The sequence below is a fragment of the Schistocerca cancellata genome, chromosome 1 (genome assembly GCF_023864275.1).
Source record: "Schistocerca cancellata isolate TAMUIC-IGC-003103 chromosome 1, iqSchCanc2.1, whole genome shotgun sequence".
NCBI lineage: Eukaryota > Metazoa > Arthropoda > Insecta > Orthoptera > Acrididae > Schistocerca > Schistocerca cancellata.
The window spans coordinates 913,584,429-913,604,468 of record NC_064626.1 but is presented as its reverse complement, the minus strand read 5'-3'; the positions used below and the strand labels follow the sequence as shown (position 1 = coordinate 913,604,468).

At 44.1% G+C, this 20,040-nt stretch overlaps 1 protein-coding gene across 2 annotated transcripts in view; it reads left to right on the top strand.

Moving 5' to 3' along the window:
• Positions 1–16,853, top strand: part of LOC126191278 (developmental protein eyes absent-like) — a 231,703-nt gene extending 214,850 nt beyond the window's left edge. For both annotated transcript variants that reach the window (XM_049932098.1, XM_049932090.1), the window contains one exon: positions 13,710–16,853. In XM_049932098.1, the coding sequence (XP_049788055.1) occupies positions 13,710–13,726 (17 nt within the window). In that variant the 3' untranslated portion in view covers positions 13,727–16,853. The remainder of the gene's footprint in view (positions 1–13,709) is intronic.
• The last annotated feature ends 3,187 nt before the right edge of the window (positions 16,854–20,040 follow it).

Genomic DNA, 20,040 nt, shown 5'->3' with positions numbered 1-20,040 from the left:
TATTAAATTTTCGTCTCCCTTCACAATCTGAATAATTTCTTTTATTTCATCATACATTTCTTCAATTTCTTCGTCATCTGCAGAGCTAGTAGGCATATAAACTTGTACTACTGTAGTAGGTGTGGGCTTCGTATCTATCTTGGCCACAATAATGCGTTCACTATGCTGTTTGTAGTAGCTTACCCGCATTCCTATTTTCCTATTCATTATTAAACCTACTCCTGCATTACCCCTATTTGACTTTGTGTTTATAGCCCTGTAGTCACCTGACCAAAAGTCTTGTTCCTCCTGCCACCGAACTTCACTAATTCCCACTGTATCCAACTTTAACCTATCCATTTCTCTTTTTAAATTTTCTAACCTACCTACCCGATTAAGGGATCTGACATTCCACGCTCCGATCCGTAGAACACCAGTTTTCTTTCTCCTCATAACGACGTCCTCTTGAGTAGTCCCCGCCCGGAGATCCGAATGGGGGACTATTTTACCTCTGGAATATTTTACCCAAGAGGACGCCATCATCATTTATCCATACAGTAAAGCTGCATGCCCTCGGGATAAATTACGGCCGTAGTTTCCCCTTGCTTTCAGCCGTTCGCAGTACCAGCACAGCAAGGTCGTTTTGGTTATTGTTACAAGGCCAGATCAGTCAATCATCCAGACTGTTGCCCTTGCAACTACTGAAAAGGCTGCTGCCCCTCTTCAGGAACCATACGTTTGTCTGGCATCTCAACAGATACCCCTCCGTTGTGGTTGTACCTACGGTACGGCTATCTGTATCGCTGAGGCACGCAAGCCTCCCCACCAACGGCAAGGTCCATGGTTCATGGGGGGGGGGGGGGCTGGAATCTTAGCCAAGTAAAATACACACACGTTATTGCTCGCGTGAATATCCCAAAAGCGACAACCAGGATCAAACGAAGAAATGTAAACAGTTGAGGTTCGATAGTAAGTTAAGTGAGGACTCAACTTTCATGTCCAAGATCGGTGGGCGACGAACTTCGTAGCACTCACAAGCAGCACCTCACACTCCAACCGCTAGTGCACACCGCCGGCGGCTCCAGCCAGACTCCGCGCCACGGGGCTTGCTTGCTGCTCCAGAGATGGTACGGCAGTTCGCTTATCGATGCGCGATGCTGCTGCCACTCACGAGCAAGAAAGGCAGGAAGTCTGAGACTGACGGACGTCCTGCGTCCTCCTGTTTCATTTCTCATGTGACGGGGTCGTGGTACCACTTTTCAACAAGGCAGCTCTGTCTCCCAAAGCACATGTGTGTGACCGGCACACAGGTCGGCTTCACCCCCCAGTGCCACTACACAAGATGTGAAGGATCTGTTAGAATAGTTATGGGACAGCACGCATCAAGAGAGATCAGTGGGAGGGGTGAGGAAGGGGGGGGGAGTTCAAATGGCTCTGAGCACTATGGGACTTAACAGCTCAGGTCATCAGTCCCCTAGAACTTAGAACTACTTAAACCTAACTAACCTAAGGACATCATACACATCCATGCCCGAGGCAAGATTCGAACCTGCGACTGTAGCAGTAGCGCGGTTCCAGACTGAAGCGCCTAGAACAGCTCGGCCACTCCAGCCGGATGGGGGGGGGGGGGGAGGGGTACGAGGTAGTACTGCTTAGTGGGTTCATCCTGTCATGTTCTTTGTAAAGTCGGCTAGATTTTGTAATTACTGAAATAACGTCACATACGCTCTCAACCTGTGAAGTTTCACATCATTTTCTCTTCGCCTTCTGTGTGCTTCATTTTTTCTGTCGGACAGGGTATAGGCTCAAGTAGCGTTCGATGTGGCGATTATTGTAACTGTTGTTCCGAAAAACCACCTGTTCTTGCTTTTGCTTCGTTGTTACACTGCTTTAGCCACGAACGCTGTGAATTAGTGTACTTGGAACACCTGCACATCATAAAAAAGGAAATGAAATGACGCTATGGAGCTACTGGCCGGGAGACCCCATGTGGTGTTTTCGTCTGTGTGGTCAGATTATAAACGGGCAAGTGCCCTACCAACTGAGCTACCGAAGCACGACTCACGCCCGGTCCTCACAGCTTCACTTCTGCCAGTATCTCGTCTCCTACCTTCCAAACTTTACAGAAGGTCTCCTGCGATCCAAGCAGAACTTTTTTTTTCTTTTTGGTCATCAGTCTACTGACTGGTTTGATGCGGCCCGCCAAGAATTCCTTTCCGGTGCTAACCTCTTCATCTCAGAGTAGCACTTGTAACCTACGTCCTCAATTATTTGCTTGACGTATTCCAATCTCTGTCTTCCTCTACAGTTTTTGCCCTCTACAGGTCCCTCTAGTACCATGGAAGTCATTCCCTCATGTCTTAGCAGATGTCCTATCATCCTGTCCCTTCTCCGTATCAGTGTTTTCCACATATTCCTTTCCTCTCCGATTCTGCGTACAACCTTCTCATTCCTTACCTTGTCCACCTAATTTTCAACATTAGTCTATAGCACCACATCTCAAATGCTTCGATTCTCTTCTGTTCCGGTTTTCCCACAATCCATGTTTCACTACCATACAATGCTGTACTCCAGACGTACATCCTCAGAAATTTCTTCCTCAAATTAAGGCCGGTATTTGATATTAGTAGACTTCTCTGCCTTTTTTGGCATAGCGAGTTTGCTTTTGATGTCCTGCTTGCTCCGTCCGTCATTGGTTATTTTACTGCCTAGGTAGCAGAATTCCTTAACTTCATTGACTTCGTGACCATTCCGATTTACTCTCAAACCATACTGTGTACTCATTAGACTGTTCATTCCGTTCAGCAGATCATTTAATTCTTCTTCACTTTCACTCAGGATAGCAATGTCATCAGCGAATCGTGTCATTGATATCCTTTCACCTTGTATTTTAATTCCACTCCTGAACCTTTCTTTTATTTCCACCATTGCTTCCTCGATGTACAGATTGAAGAGTAGGGGCGAAAGGCTACAGCCTTGTCTTACACCCTTCTTAATACGAGCACTTCGTTCATGATCGTCCACTCTTATTATTCCCTTTTGGTTGTTGTACATATTGTATATGACCCGTCTCTCCCTATAGCTTACCCCTACATTTTTTCAGAATCTCGAACAGCTTGCACCATTTTATATTGTCGAACGCGTTTTCCAGGTCGACAAATCATATGAAAGTGTCTTGATTTTTCTTTAGCCTTGCTTCCATAATTAGCCGTAACGTCAGAATTGCCTCTCTCGTCCCTTTACTTTTCCTAAAGCCAAACTGATCGTCACCTAGCGCATTCTCAATTTTCTTTTCCATTCTTCTGTATATTATTCTTGTAAGCAGCTTCGATGCATGAGCTGTTAAGCTGATTGTGCGATAATTCTCGCACTTGTCAGCTCTTGCCGTCTTCTGAATTGTGTGGATGATGCTTTTCCGAAAGTCAGATGGTATATCGCCAGACTCATATATTCTACACACCAACGTGAATAGTCGTTTTGTTGCCACTTCCCCCAATGATTTTAGAAATTCTGATCGAATGTTATCTATCCCTTCTGCCTTATTTGATCGTAAGTCCTCCAAAGCTCTTTTAAATTCCGATTCTAATACTGGATCCCCTATCTCTTCTAAATCGACTCCTGTTTCTTCTTCTATCACATCAGACAAATCTTCACTGTCATAGAGGCTTTCAATGTATTCTTTCCACCTATCTGCTCTCTCCTCTGCATTTAACAGTGGAATTCCCGTTGCACTCTTAATGTTACCACCGTTGCTTTTAATGCCACCAAAGGTTGTTTTGACTTTCCTTTATGCTGAGTCTGTCCTTCCGACAATCATATCTTTTTCGATGTCTTCACATTTTTCCTGCAGCCATTTCGTCTTAGCTTCCCTGCACTTCCTATTTATTTCATTCCTCAGCGACTTGTATTTCTGTATTCCCGATTTTCCCAGAACATGTTTGTACTTCCTCCTTTCATCAATCAACTGAAGTATTTCTTCTGTTACCCATGGTTTCTTCGCAGCTACCTTCTTTGTACCTATGTTTTCCTTCCCAACTTCTGTGATGGCCCTTTTTAGAGATGTCCATTCCTCTTCAACTGTATTGCCTACTGCGCTACTCCTTATTGCTGTATCTACACTCCTGGAAATGGAAAAAAGAACACATTGACACCGGTGTGTCAGACCCATCATACTTGCTCCGGACACTGCGAGAAGGCTGTACAAGCAATGATCACACGCACGGCACAGCGGACACACCAGGAACCGCGGTGTTGGCCGTCGAATGGCGCTAGCTGCGCAGCATTTGTGCACCGCCGCCGTCAGTGTCAGCCAGTTTGCCGTGGCATACGGAGCTCCATCGCAGTCTTTAACACTGGTAGCATGCCGCGACAGCGTGGACGTGAACCGTATGTGCAGTTGACGGACTTTGACCGAGGGCGTATAGTGGGCATGCGGGAGGCCGGGAGGACGTACCGCCGAATTGCTCACACGTGGGAGATCTCCACAGTACATCGATGTTGTCGCCAGTGGTCGGCGAAAGGTGCACGTGCCCGTCGACCTGGGACCGGACCGCAGCGACGCACGGATGCACGCCAAGACCGTAGGATCCTACGCAGTGCCGTAGGGGACCGCGCCGCCACTTCCCAGCAAATTAGGGACACTGTTGCTCCTGGGGTATCGGCGAGGACCATTCGCAACCGTCTCCATGAAGCTGGGCTACGGTCCCGCACACCGTTAGGCCGTCTTCCGCTCACGCCCCAACATCGTGCAGCCCGCCTCCAGTGGTGTCGCGACAGGCGTGAATGGAGGGACGAATGGAGACGTGTCGTCTTCAGCGATGAGAGTCGCTTCTGCCTTGGTGCCAATGATGGTCGTATGCGTGTTTGGCGCCGTGCAGGTGAGCGCCACAATCAGGACTGCATACGACCGAGGCACACAGGGCCAACACCCGGCTTCATGGTGTGGGGAGCGATCTCCTACACTGGCCGTACACCACTGGTGATCGTCGAGGGGACACTGAATAGTGCACGGTACATCCAAACCGTCATCGAACCCATCGTTCTACCATTCCTAGACCGGCAAGGGAACTTGCTGTTCCAACAGGACAATGCACGCCCGCATGTATCCCGTGGCACCCAACGTGCTCTAGAAGGTGTAAGTCAACTACTCTGGCCAGCAAGGTCTCCGGATCTGTCCCCCATTGAGCATGTTTGGGACTGGATGAAGCGTCGTCTCACGCGGTCTGCACGTCCAGCACGAACGCTGGTCCAACTGAGGCGCCAGGTGGAAATGGCATGGCAAGCCGTTCCGCAGGACTACATCCAGCATCTCTACGATCGTCTCTATGGTAGAATAGCAGCCTGCATTGCTGCGAAAGGTGGATATACACTGTACTAGTGCCGACATTGTGCATGCTCTGTTGCCTGTGTCTATGTGCCTGTGGTTCTGTCAGTGTGATCATGTGATATATCTGACCCCAGGAATGTGTCAATAAAGTTTCCCCTTCCTGGGACAATGAATTCACGGTGTTTTTATTTCAATTTCCAGGAGTGTATATCGTTAGAGAACTTCAAACGTATCTCGTCATTCCTTAGTACTTCCGTATCCCACTTCTTTGCGTATTGATTCTTCCTGACTAATGTCTTGAACTTCAGCCTATTCTTCATCACTACTATATTGTGATCTGAGTCTATATCTGCTCCGCCTTACATTCCAGTATCTGATTTCGGAATCTCTGTCTGACCATGATGTAATGTAATTGAAATCTTCCCGTATCTCCCGGCCATTTCCAAGCATACCTCCTCCTCTTGTGATTCTTGAACAGGGTATTCGCTATTACTAGCTGAAACTTGTTACAGAACTCAATTAGTCTTTCTCCTCTTTCATTCCTAGTTCCAAGCCCATATCCTCCTGTAACCTTTTCTACTACTCCTTCCCCTACAACTGCATTCCAGTTGCCCATGACTATTAGATTTTCGTCCCCCTTTACATACTGCATTACCCTTTCAATATCCTCATACACTTTCTCTATCTGTTCATCTTCAGCATGTGACGTCGGCATGTATACCTGAACTATCGTTGTCGGTGTTGGTCTGCTGTCGATTCTGCTTAGAACAACCCGGTCACTGAACTGTTCACAGTAACACACCCTCTGCTCTACCTTCCTATTCATAACGAATCCTACACCTGTTATACCATTTTCTGCTGCTGTTGATATTACCCGGTACTCATCTGACCCACTTCAGTGACCCCTACTATATCTAGATTGAGCCTTTGCATTTCCCTTTTCAGATTTTCTAGTTTGCCTACCACGTTCAAGCTTCTGACATTCGACGCCCCGACTCGTAGAACGTTATCCTTTCGTTGATTGTTCAATCTTTTTCTCATGGTAACCTCCCCCTTGGCAGTCCCCTCCCGGAAATTCGAATGGGGGACTATTCCGGAATCTTTTGCCAATGGAGAGATCATCATGACACTTCTTAAATTACAGGCCACATGTCCTGTGGATACACGTTACGTGTCTTTAATGCAGTGGTTTCCATTGCTTTCTGCATCCTCATGTCGTTGATCATTGCTGATTCTTCCGCCTTTAGGGGCAATTTCCCACCCCTAGGACAAGAGAGTGCCCTGAACCTCTATCCGCTCCTCCGCCGTCTTTGACAGAATGAGGCTGACTTCTTATGCCGGAAGGCTTCGGCCGCCAATGCTGATTATTTATCAAAATTTAGGCAGTGGCGGGGATCGAACCGGGGGCCGGAGACGTTTTGATTATGAATCAAAGACGCTAACCCTTTTTTTTTTTAAATCTCATTTTGTTCGCTTTTGTTCTCTGTATCTGCTCGGGGCGGACGTCGTAAGACATCCAGTTTGTTCGTTGTTGATCAATTGACTCCGTTTTTTTTTATTGCAGAGGGCACGTAACCCTCTGACCGAACACGCTGAGCTACCGTGCCGGCTTTTTTATATTGTTCGTTGAATTTGTTCGTGGCGGACGTCCGATGACACCCGTTCAGGTTGTTCGTTGATCCGTTCACTCAGTTTTTTTGTTACAGTGGTTAGCTAAACCCTCTGACCGAACACGCTGAGCCACCGACCCTAGACCACGGGTAACAGTATACGTTAAATAAGAATAGATTGTCGTGGGCACGAATTCAAAGGTTTTCTAAGTATGGCCTCAGCTCTTCTCGTTGATGTTTACCCACGAACCATAGCAAGGAGCGAAATCACGTCTAAATTCACTTTGAGGTTTCTGTGGTGTAGTCGGAGGTTTGGAATCATTTGTACGAAATGCGCTGAATTCCGTATGTGGTGTAGACAGTTGGCAACTGAAAAGCTGTTAAGTGTTTTGCTGTCTCGTTAGTCGGCGATCCAATTTCGCGAACTCAAGAAGGTGTAGCTGCTTATGAGCACAGTAATCCATCTTTTCCTTGAAAGCGACAGAGAGGAGTTTGATGTTCTTCCTCGTCACTCTGTTGGTTATTTCATTTTCTTTTCTCCATTAGGCGTCCTCTTCGAGTGTGAAGTAAAATTTCGGCTAGTATTTCTGAAGTGCCAGCAGTACTGAAGAATTCCATTTTTTGCTGTAAGAGGCTGTCTCAGAGATTTCTCGAAGACATTTGAACGCTTACAGGTCGCTACGAAATTAAGTCCCTTCTCAGGGACAGATAAAGCCGCCTCACCACTGTCTTCCCTCTGGAGATAGGCCTAGTTACAGTTTTTGAGATAGGCCTAGTTACAGTTTTTCTTCGTTGTTCAACTTTCGTCGGCTTACTCGCTAGGTGTACTTATTTCCCGGCAAATGTGCATGTCACCACTTCTGGTGCACTGTTGCCATTAACACACACCCTTCAATCAAGGGGGAGTTTTGATACAGTGTCGCCTGTATCGAGTCTTTCCTGTGAACGGGACCTGACTGTCTCGTCTGGTGGCAGCAATTTTAATTTTATGGACTATCTTCGCGAAAGAAGATATATCACGGTCGTTTCGTCATCCTCTTGAAGATACTCAGTCATCATGAGCGCTTGAGGATGGAACAAGTTAGTTTGCCGGAATGTGTCACTATCTTGACGGCTGAATACTCAAGAGCAGTTCTAGCCGGTGATTATAATGAAACTTTCCCTATTGAACAAGTTATAACACGGAAACTAATTACGATACGAGGACCAAACACGATAGCATTGATGTCAAGGATATGGGGAAGAGAAATAACGCAGAATCAATTCAACTGAAATACTTTTAATTTGCTGCAATGGTATATCATACAATTACATACCGCTACCATTACTGCTACAAAAGGGCAGCATCAGTGTCCAGAAGAGGCTGAAAGTGCAGGATCGCATACTGCACAGCAAAACGAAGCATGACCATTAGTATGCTGGATACCTCTTGATGTGCTGTGCTTCAAATCAGCACATGTGTGAATGTTCCCCTGGTAAACTCTGTTCTTCAGGTAGACCTGCAACCAGAAATCACAGGGGGTGAGATGTGATCGTACCGGCCAAGCATGTGGAAACGATCGGCTGATAATTCGACCTTATCCAAATGTGTTTCGCAGAAACAGATGTGCGGTGAGGCCCCATCTTGGATGAGAGCTGTTGAGTTCAATGCGTCTCTCTCCTGTAGGGAGGGAGTGACATGTTGCCGACGCGTATCGCAGTAACGTTGGCCAGTAACACTGCACGTCTTTGGTCCTAGAGCGCCAACCTGTTCAAAAACGAATGGGCCAATGATGAACGTATCCGTGAAGCCATCCCATACTGTGACACTTTCACCATACAGAGGAACTTCATGCATAGTGACTGGCGGTCAAGATCCCCAACTCGGCGATTCTGTGTGTTCACTCACCCGTCAGAGAAAAATGAGACTCGTCTGTCCTTAGGATGGTCCAGGGCCAGCCTTCGTCAACTGCAATCCTTGCGAGAAAGTGAAGAGCGAAGTCAACACGTCGTTGTGCGTCCTGTGGTGCAAGCTGCTGTACGATATGGATCTTGGACGGATACCATCTGAGATTGGTTCGGACCACCTTCTATATAGTGGACCACGATATGTTCAACTGTCGTGAAACAGTACAGACACTGCCTGAAGATAGGGAATTGCGTGCAGAGTTGTCCTCAACCACCTGTGTTGGAACCGGTCGTCAACCTCTTCCCGGTGCGACGCCCAGTTCTCCAGATGATTCGAACTTCTTCGTCATGTTCCGCACAGCAGTTGGAGAGAGAGAACCCTTCCGTAATCCTTTCAGTCGGCAATATTGTCGAAGTACAGCTGCAGCATTACTGTTGTTTTGATAATAGAGCTTCACCAGTAATGCCCTGCTCCTTTTGTCCAAGCTCATGTTGACCTGTCAAAAAGTGCACTGCGACTGGTCATGCTTGTGAGACTGTCAATCACCACGACTGTTAGAACTGGACGGTGGAGCTGTGACGCATGGAAATCATGAGCCCCATACTCTGGACATTAATGTTATCAAGCCTGGTCTTCGTACGGTAATTAGTTTTCGTGTTATAACGTGTTAAACAGGGAAAGTTTAATTATAACCAGACGGTACATAATAATGCACCATGAATGCCTAAGATAGGTGTTTTCTCATGCTCGCCATTCACACGTTTGGCTATGCTTCTAACTGAACACTCTATCCTTCCGATGCGCTTCTTATTTTTTCCAAATAAGTGCATTTCTGACCCGTCTCACTGATTTAAGGATATCTGGGATGTACTTTTTGAGTATAAAACGTGAATTCTTTAAAAAAAAATACCCTCATCGCATTTAAGTACTGGGAAAACATCTGCAATACACGATACAGATATTGTCCGCCGCCGTGGTCTCGCGGTAGCGTTCTCGCTTCCCGAGCACGGGGTCCCGGGTTCGATTCCCGGCGGGGTCAGGGATTTTCACCTGCCTCGAGATGACTGGGTGTTTGTGTTGTCCTTATCATTTCATCATCATCCAGGAAAGTGGCGAAATTGGACTGAGCAAAGGTTGGGAAATTGTACGGGCGCTGATAACCACGCAGTTGAGCGCCCCACAAACCAAACATCATCATCACGATACAGATAATTGACATCTTAAGAACTGGCCTTGCTCCTTATCCTCCACAGTATTTCGGTTGGTTTGGATGTTGTTCCTCCTCCATTAGGAGTGTTCTAGTGAACTGAGTTGATGCAATGATGTTACTAAGGGTCGACCTTGACAGTACGCCGTTCGCACAGGTAAGCCTTATACAAGCGGGAGTATATTAGTTGTTCCTGAGGCTGCCTGCTGAAAGCTGTTTTGCTTCAACAGTCACTGACACTGAGGTTCTTATCTGGGCGTGTAAGCGACGACTCCAGCTTGCTATACATACTGGTGGAAAAAATCACAAGACGAGAAATTAGTTATGTAGAGTAATGAAATTTTGGGAATACATTTGTCAAGATAATGTATTTAAGTGATTAAAACTGAGAGGTGACGGATTAATGTAATCACCAAATAAGCCACTGCAAATGTGAAATGAGGACGACGGTGTAAACCTGCATCCGGCCATACTGACTCAGGTTTTCCGTGATTTCCCTAAATAGGATCAGGCAAATGCTTGGATGGTTCCTTTTAAAGGGCACGGCCGACGTCCTTTTCTGTCCTCCCTTAAACCGATGGAACTGATGACCTCGCTGTTTGGTCCCCTCCGCAAATAAACAAACCAAACAATAACTGGAGTAGCCGACAGAATATTGAACTCAAGCATGTAAACGTGCATGCATTATGTTAGGCAGGTGCCGGATGTCACTTTCTGGGATGGAGTTCTATGCCTGTTGCACTTAGTCGGTGGATACAACGACGGTTAATGCTGTTTGTGTTTGACGCTGGAGTTGTCATCCGATTATATCTCATAAGTGCTCGATTGGAGACGGGTATGGTGATCGAGCAGGCAAAGGCAACACGTCGATATCCTGTAGAACATGTTGGGCTGCAACAACGGCATGTGGGCCAGCGTTATCCTGTTGGAAAACACTCTCTTGAATGCTGTTGATGAATAGTAGCACAAGAGGTCGATTCACGAGACTGACGTACAGTTTTGCAGTCAGGGTGCCTGAGATATCCACGAGAGTGCTCCTGGTGTCATACGAAATTGCGCCACAGACCTAACTCCAGATGTAAGTCCTGTGTGTCTAGCACGCAGGGAGGTTGGTTCGAGGCTGCAGGCCCTCAACTGTCCTCCTCCTCACCAACACGATGTCATCACTGGTGCCGAGGTAGTGCCAGCTTTCATCAGAAAATACAGCTACTTCCACCTTGCCTCCAGTGACACTGACTTGACATCACCGAAGTCGCAAGTTGCCGTTATTTGGGGTCACTGGAATGCAGGCTAGAGGGCGTCTGGCTCGGAGGCGCACTTGAGGTAACCGATTTGTAACAGTTCGTTGTCTCACGGTGGTGCCAACTGCTGCTCAGATTACTACTGTAGATTCAGTGCAATGCGCCAGAGCCATACGTAGAACACGATGGTCTTCCCACTTCGTAGTGCTACGTAGCCATCAGGAGGCCGGCGTTCTTGCGACCCTACATTCTCGTGACCACCACTGCCAACAATAATGTAGAGTTGCTACTCTCGCTCCAAGTATTTCTGCAATATAGCGGAAGGAACATCCATCTTCTAGTAGCCCTCGTTCAAGCTCAGTGAGCTGTTGATAATGGTGCCTTTGTCGCCTTAAAGGCGTTCTTGACTAATATCAATTAACCATGTCCAATATCGAAGGTAACTAGTGCTCAGGACCGTTACAGCACGTACTGATCGAAAAACTGGCGCGAGAAATTAAACAGACATCATCTTTCAGATGTAGAAACACACCTACCAACTTTCGTTTATGTCGCACAACTTCTTCTTGGTGCTACGATTTTTTTCCCCGTCAGCGTATGCTACACAATATTGCACTAACGCTCCACACAGTACTCTCCGAAACACGCACCGAGCTCATGATTGCGAGATCTGCTTGTACCCATCAGGACTCAACTCAGAAACCTGCGGCTCGCCAAAATTGGCCTAGTTTACTGAGTTGTTCGCCATTTGGCACTCGTTACGACTACACTACTGGCCATTAAAATTGCTACACCAAGAATAAATGCAGATGATTAACGGGTATTCATTGGACAAATATATTATACCAGAACTGACATGTGATTACATATTCACGCAATTTGGGTGCATAGATCCTGAGAAATCAGTACCCAGAACAACCACCTCTGGCCGTAATAACGGCATTTATACGCCTGGGCAGTGAGTCAAACAGAGCTTGGATGGCGTATAGAGGTACAGCTGCCCATGCAGCTTCAACACGATACCACAGTTCATCAAGAGTAGTGACTGCCGTATTGTGATGAGACAGCTGCTCGGCCACTATTGACCAGACGTTTTCAGTTGGTGAGAGATCTGGAGAATGTGCTGGACAGGGCAGCAGTCGAACATTTTCTGTATCCAGAAAGGCCCGTACAGGACCTGCAACATGCGGTCGTGCATTATCCTGCTGAAACGTAGGGTTTCGCTGGGATCGAATGGAGGGTAGAGCCACGGGTCGTAACACATCTGAAATGTAACGTCCACTGCTCAAAGTGCTGTCAATGCGAACAAGAGGTGACCGAGATGTGTAACCAATGGCACCCCATACCATGACGCCAGGTGATACGCCAGCATGGCGATGACGAATACACGCTTCCAATGTGCGTTCACCGAGACGTCGCCAAACACGGATGCGACCATCATGATGCTGTAAGCAGAACCTGGATTAAATTACGTTTTACCATTCGTGCACACAGGTTCGTCGTTGAGCACACCATCGCAGGCGCTCCTGTCTGTGATGCAGCGTCAAGGGTAACCGCAGCCATGGTCTCCGAGCTGATAGTCCATGCTGCTACAAACGTCGTCGAACTGTTCGTGCAAATGGTTGTTGTCTTGCAAACGTCCCCATCTGTTGACTCGGGGATCAAGACATGGCTCCACGATCCGTTACAGCCAGTTGGATAAGATGCCTGTATTCTCGACTGCTAGTGATACGAGGCCGTTGGGATCCAGCACGGCGTTCCGTATTACCCTCCTGAACTCACCGATTCCATATTCTGCTAACAGTTGTTGGATATTGACCAACGCGAGCAGCAATGTCGAGATACGATAAAACGCAATCGCGATAGGCTACAATCCGACCTTTATCAAAGTCGGAAACGTGATGGTACGCGTTTCTCCTCCTTATACGAGGCATCACAACAATGTTTCACCAGGCAACGCCGGTCAACTGCTGTTTGTGTACGAGAAATCGGTTGGAAACTTTCCTCATGTCAGCACGTTGTAGGTATCACCACCGGCGCCAACTTTGTGTGAATGCTCTGAAAAGCTAATCATTTGCATATCACAGCATCTTCTTCCTGTCGGTTAAATTTCGCGTCTGTAGCACGTCATCTTCGTGGTGTAGCAATTTTAATTGCCAGTAGTGTATTATTCGCCACGTCTTGCCGGCAGCACACAGCACTTCGTGTAGAAATCCGTCTGCTGGAGCCTTGTAGCAGAACGACAGTCTATACGGTGCATCAGTAACGTTCAAACGAGCTATTGAACTCTAACTGCTTGTGCAAAAGCTTCCTACATCGTCTGTAATTCTTCCTTAAGCATCCTGTAGAAATCAATGAATAATAATGTTGCTAATAGCTGACTTTCTGTTTACACTCTAATGAGCGTGCACACAGTGTTATACTTATAATGGGTTACTTTTGATGTTTCTTGTTTCAGACTCCAGGCCGAAGTGAGATGTCGACGGACGCCGCCAACCGGCGCCGCAGTCGGCGCTTTTTTGGTGTGCCGTTTAGTTTCCACACTAACACACTATTTCAACGTCTTTAGAAAACTATATTTACTTTCTATTTAAATTTCCCGTACGTAAAAATGTTTGTGTATAAATACATGTATGACGTTTAGTGATCGACGAGAAACTACCGGTCTTTAACGATGCTTAGGAGGTAACTATCTTACAAAGTCTTCACCCACCAACTGTAGTTCCCAGTAAAAAATTGTTGTGTAGTCTATCGTACCCTAAGACCCTAAGGAACGTCGAACGTATAATTTTAATGCCGGCAATTTTAAAGTATTCCTTCGGGACAAATGCACAGCCTAGAAAGAGGAAATGCTGTCGTATAAAATATTCAGAGATGCTTACGTTTGGTGCGTAAGATAAGAACCAATTCTTGTCACTTTCATATGTTACCAGAAGAAATAAGGCAGTCGTTTCTGGGATTCATAATTGTCTTTATGAGAAAGACAACACTATCGCTAGAAAAGTAAAACCTAAAAACACGTTGACAGTACAGTAGCTACGAAAGTGAAGAGATTATATGTTGTTTTGCTTTAAGCTTGAGAGTCGTAAGTTGCTTTTTAGGAATCAACAATGTCTTTGAATTGATCAACTTTGCCTGTCTAAGCCGTATTTAGATAACGCGAGGACAATGAAGACTTCATTGTAATTAATTTCAAAGACTGAAAATCTACGAGAACACGAAACGACATACATGTTGTTGTGCTATACATTAATTTCGAAGCACAAATTTTGAAATTCTGCACAGTTTCTCCTACCCACTGTTTTCCGTAATGATTGTAAATATATTCAATCGGAAGTAACGCCGTGTTTCTGTTTCCAACAAAAACCTTATTGACAACGTAAGATTTTAGAGATGAGTTGATGAAAGAAAATATCGGCCACGTACGATGTAACACGTATGTGCGTATCCAACATTGTGACTCAACAGCCGTCATGACTGACAATGGTTCTTGCGTATTTCCCAGTCTTCATTCGCAAAATTTTCTCCATCTTTTATGTAAAATTAATACATTAACTCATAAAATATATTCTCCAGTGAAACATTTACATAAGCATGTTTAAAGACTTGATTCACTGTTTCAAATGAACTGAACGACTCCGCTATTACAAAAACACTTAAATTATATTAATTTTTTTAATAAGACTTTTTTGATCAAAGACAACTGTATTCGATTACACTCTTATAACCTACTGCACATCGCACACTTCTTTCGTTGTATGATTAACCGGCTATCAAATGCCTTGCACTTGCAGTCAGCAACTGGTTGAACATCGTCGCACTCCCCACTTGGCCGGGAGCCTTTCGCCATTGGGAGTGCTGGGAATGCGAATCGTAAACTCCCGTATCCATGACCCATCCATTAGTCAATTATGAACCTCGAACAAGCGCTCATCAAATTACACACTGTATCAAGAGCAGATTCAATACAAAACTAACGTTTCGCTTCAAGGCCCTTCCTTTTTTGTACGTTTCTCTGTGTACGGTTGTGAAGAATCCTGCCGACTACAAGAACGTGCTAAATCGGAGTATAGAATGTTTAGAAAGCTTATTAGGCACATAGATTCTAAAGTGAGGTTGCAGTCCTGTATTCATAATACGGATCGGCAAGTGCTAAGTAGTATTCAATTTGTACTATCAACAACGCCAGCAGAACACCACAGTCAAAAGTTAGTTTAGTGTTTGGATTTAGTGCACGGTAGCCGCGAAGGTTCCAGATTACGAAGTACGAAAGATAATTACGGTAGAAAAGCGCTTTCAGCACTCAACAAATAAAGGCAGAAATTGTACGCTGTAGCGATATTTTATAGAGAAGCTAGTTATTTAGAATCAGAATTTGTAAACGTGAATTGGTAAAAAAAATTGTGAAATAACTTTGTATTTAATGTTAAGAAAAGCTACGTACGCTGTACGCAGCGATTGCAATGACATTAAACTTCCAAAACTTGAAAGAATTCCTGCCACTGAATTTTGTTTACTAAAATTTGTCTGTAAGATGAAAACTGACCTAGAACTACTTTCAGTGGTATAAGATCTTGTCTCTGTATCACAAAAAGGCAAAGAGATAATAACTCTCTTTCAAAATTTACGAACCACACAACGATAAGCATACTAAACGAAAGTACTACAAATCTCTTGGCAACTGTCGCTCACAACTGTTCACTTATTCACTTGAAAATGTACAATTTCTTTCACCTTTTTCAACATACTTAGCAAAAATACTTCTCTAATTATTTACGAAACAGAACTATTCTACGAGAACATTATTCCACAGCTTCTTTATCATGATTCGTCTCATTAACACCCAGTAATTTACTACCATCTTTTCATATATCTTGTTTTTCTACGCTAAAGGTGCCATTTCACAGAATTTCTTCGCTCGTTAAAATGCAAATAAATGCGTCATGCAAAGACTATCGTCTGCTGCAACTGCACGGAGTTTTTGAAACGGTTTATTTGAAAACTACTGAGAAATATATCTAGGGTGAATGTATGTGTAGATATTTTCTTTGTGAAATGGTTGATTTCAAAAATATTGGGAGATACACTCTCGAATCACTTTATGTGAAGATATTTTCCACACTGTGAACTGGCTGCCTTATAAATATCTTTACTTCGCTTTTATAACTTTGTTGGTTCTATGTGAAATTTTTCAATTATATCTATGTGGATACTGATTATTGTACCATTTATGCAGCTTTGATCATCTATGAACCCATTGTTGCTTATGACAAAAAAATTTGTTAAAATCTTTTACTGTACTTGCTGTTATCGAGTGCAGCTTCTGCCCCAACTTCATAAATTACATGAAACACTTTGTCTTTTTCTAAAGAACAATATGTCTGTCACCCTGTTACTTCGAACATATCATACTGCACAAATAACGATAGCTTTCCCATTGAAATTGTCTACTCAAATTATTCCAGAACATTGGGCAAAATGCTGTTGTTGCATGTTTAATGAATTAACTTTTGACTGCTTGTAAAGTATTTATTTATGCATATTAAGTGTTTACGGAACTATTAATTTGTATATTGTATGGAGAAAAATAAAATAATAAAGATATGTACCACATCTTTCATTTCAACGTGGGGAAGCTGCATTTGTTTGGTATTCAACGATTTTTTCTGAGTTAAGTATTACTAAATAAAGAGGTATTCTCATTGGTGGCTGGAGACAGAGTGAGAAACAGGAAGAGAGAGATGTTTTATTTCATGTATTCTTCAGCCTACCAGTGTTCCAGTTTGTCACATGGTGGTACAAGGTGAGTACTTCAATTATTTCATTATGACATTTTTGGATTTGGCAGTACTGGCTTTATTTTACACATACGAGGGATAGAAAAAAATTTGGAAACACCAAAAACATAACAAATTACCAGTCCTAATACGATGTAGGATAACCATTGGCATTTGAAACAGCTTCAGATCGTCTCGGAATGGATAAAATAAGATCCTGTACGCTTTCCATGGGAATCTTATTCCGTATTTCTTACAAAATAGTGGCCAACGCAGGTAACGATGATGGATGCGGATAGCAATGACGCACCCTGCTACCCAGTGTCGACCACAAAGGATCGATAATACTGAGCTATACTGACTTGTTGGTGGTAGAGGCCTGAGGAGACGGGTAAATTCATTCTCGTGCTCATAAAACCAGTCATGGACGATTCGAACTGTATGAACAGGGGCCCTGTCATCTTGAAACACAATATCCACATTGGGAAACACACTGTTCCATGGGGTGGGGCAAGTCAGCCAAAGTGGTCACAATCCTTGCAAATAATGCTGTCCTGGGGATTACCCATGAGGCGATGGAATATCGCAACATGGCTATTCATATAATCAGCGAACCCACCACGTTTCATCTTGGGCCATAAACCTGACCAGAAATTGGAGAGAGTGCGAAAGAAGACTCATTCCACCAAATAACTATGTTCGTTTGCTTCATATTCCAGGTTTTACGGCTTCGGCTCCATGTTTCCCTGTTTCGGGCATTCACATCACTGATGAGCGAATTCCGAATTCCAGCTCACCCTGCAATTCCTTGCATATGGAGATCCCTTCGAGTTGTTTTCGTTGTGAAAGGGTTCACGAATGAGATATTCAGTTCTGCAGAGACTTCTGCAACTGTTGTCTTCATATTTTTCGTCGCAAGCGTGTCACTCGACACACACTTTCGTCCACATTGTGACTTAGCGGATGTTTTTTCCTCTTTCCATGTATGCGGTATAAATCTTCGTTACGATCACGGAAACAATCAACATATGAGCACCACACATTTGCCCACGTTCGAAGTTACTTATATCCGACATAATACACTCACAACACACAAAACAATGTTGTGGCCATGACTGACACTTGAAGAGTGAGTTGCCGTTCGTGGACAAATACAACAGCGCAGCTTACAAGCTTGCATTTATGTTCAAGCGAGCGTTTCCCCCCGGTGTTTCCACATTATTATCTAAACTCTGTATTCCGATAGCAAGCTGTGTGCTATCGGAGATAAAAGTCCAAGACAAATGAACCGAGAGGACGAGTTGCAGCTAGTTATAGGTTCAAGTAACTTCAACGGTAGCCTCACCAACATTGCTTCGTCACTTAAGGGGACATTGTATGTCCTATGCCGCCAATGTTAAATTATCGAATTTTGTGACCCATTATCTTGAAGACTTTTGAATACACCAAAATACAATTTTCCATTATTATTGAATGCACCTTTCTAGATAGACTGAACTAGAATTATTACTAAAATTGTATTGTGGAGCATGTTATCTTTTTTTCAAACACTAAAATTTTGACAGAATTTTGTAAATAAATGACCATAAAAACAAAACAAGTCATGATATTTTAATTATTCTAGCTCCATGTGTGTTGAATCTCACACGTGGCGTACTGCGAATATTTAATGTCTCTACCGTCAGTGCATTCTTTTGTAGAAAAAATGGGACATTTATTGCAAAAAAATTATTTCAGAGATATTGAGGTTTAAAACTTTTTTATTACGAATTCTTATACAGACTTTCATTTCTGCGTCCCTTATGTCCTAGAATTTCCCTAGCCCATAGTTTGTATCTTCTTCAGTGCCACAACAATCCAGTACTTGCCTTCTCCTTTTGTTTCTTGCTTCTTTTGTCATTTGCAGAGCAGCTAATTCTGCTTCATGTACAGGAAGTTCATCCAGTTTCCGCAGTCCTTTAGCTGTGTTCTGTCCAAATCTTACCCCTAACTTCTCCAGAACCCTAAGTATTTTATTGTTCCCACCATTAAAAGTTATTACAGCATCAGACACTACTAACTTCAGAGTCATAAGGCTAACAAATTCAGTTTTAGGCACATGGCACCACACAACATTATTGAAGGACTCATTCACATTCTGGGTCTTCCCATGTAAACACTTCTTTAGTAGCTCAGGATTTGCCAAATCTCTGTAAATTGGTTTGATTGCCTCCATTACTGCCAAAGGAAGAGAATGTTTATGTGTCAATTCATGCAGGGTGCCAGGAAATTGAGCTTGCCTATATTTACACCAAGTGTTTGGTGAAGGTGGCCACAAAGCATGACATGGCTTTTCATCAGTTGATATTCGCTGAAAGAAAGTGTTCCACACAGCTCTCTTCATCCTCTCTAAATTGTCACAGTTATTTTTAATGGCCTTCTCATAATAATCCTGTAATTCATCAATTATTTTTTCCGTTAGTCTTCCAGCACATTTTATTGTCTTGCCATCAGACAGTTTTGTATTACCCACCTTGGTTTTTAGGTTATGCAGGCGTGTTTCCATCCTTTTCTTGACATATCCTGAACACTCAAGTTTTTGTATAGGAATGTCATATGGCTTACTGTTTTGTACTGCAATGAAAGCCTTGCTGTCTCCGTCGCCTAAGTAATTCACATGTATGACACGCTTCTCCTTCTGCAAACGCTGAAAAATGTTAACTGCTCCATTTACCTCCATTCCTCCACTAGTGCTATCATAACTTATACATTGCTGCTTATGAAATAATCTGTTCTTCTGGTTCACTGTACAACCTTGGCAGTACTTACTTAGAACTTCAAAATCCAAAACTTTTCCAATGTCAATACTTATTTCAGATGTAAAACCATTTTTGGAACCAAACCCACGCTTTTGCCAGGATCCATTCACAGCAGTGCTGATGTCTGTGTCAACCTCATTTTGTTCAACAGCTTCTGATGTAGCAGCAACCATTCAATCTGCAGCCACAGCATTTACAGAGTCCCCAATTGCTG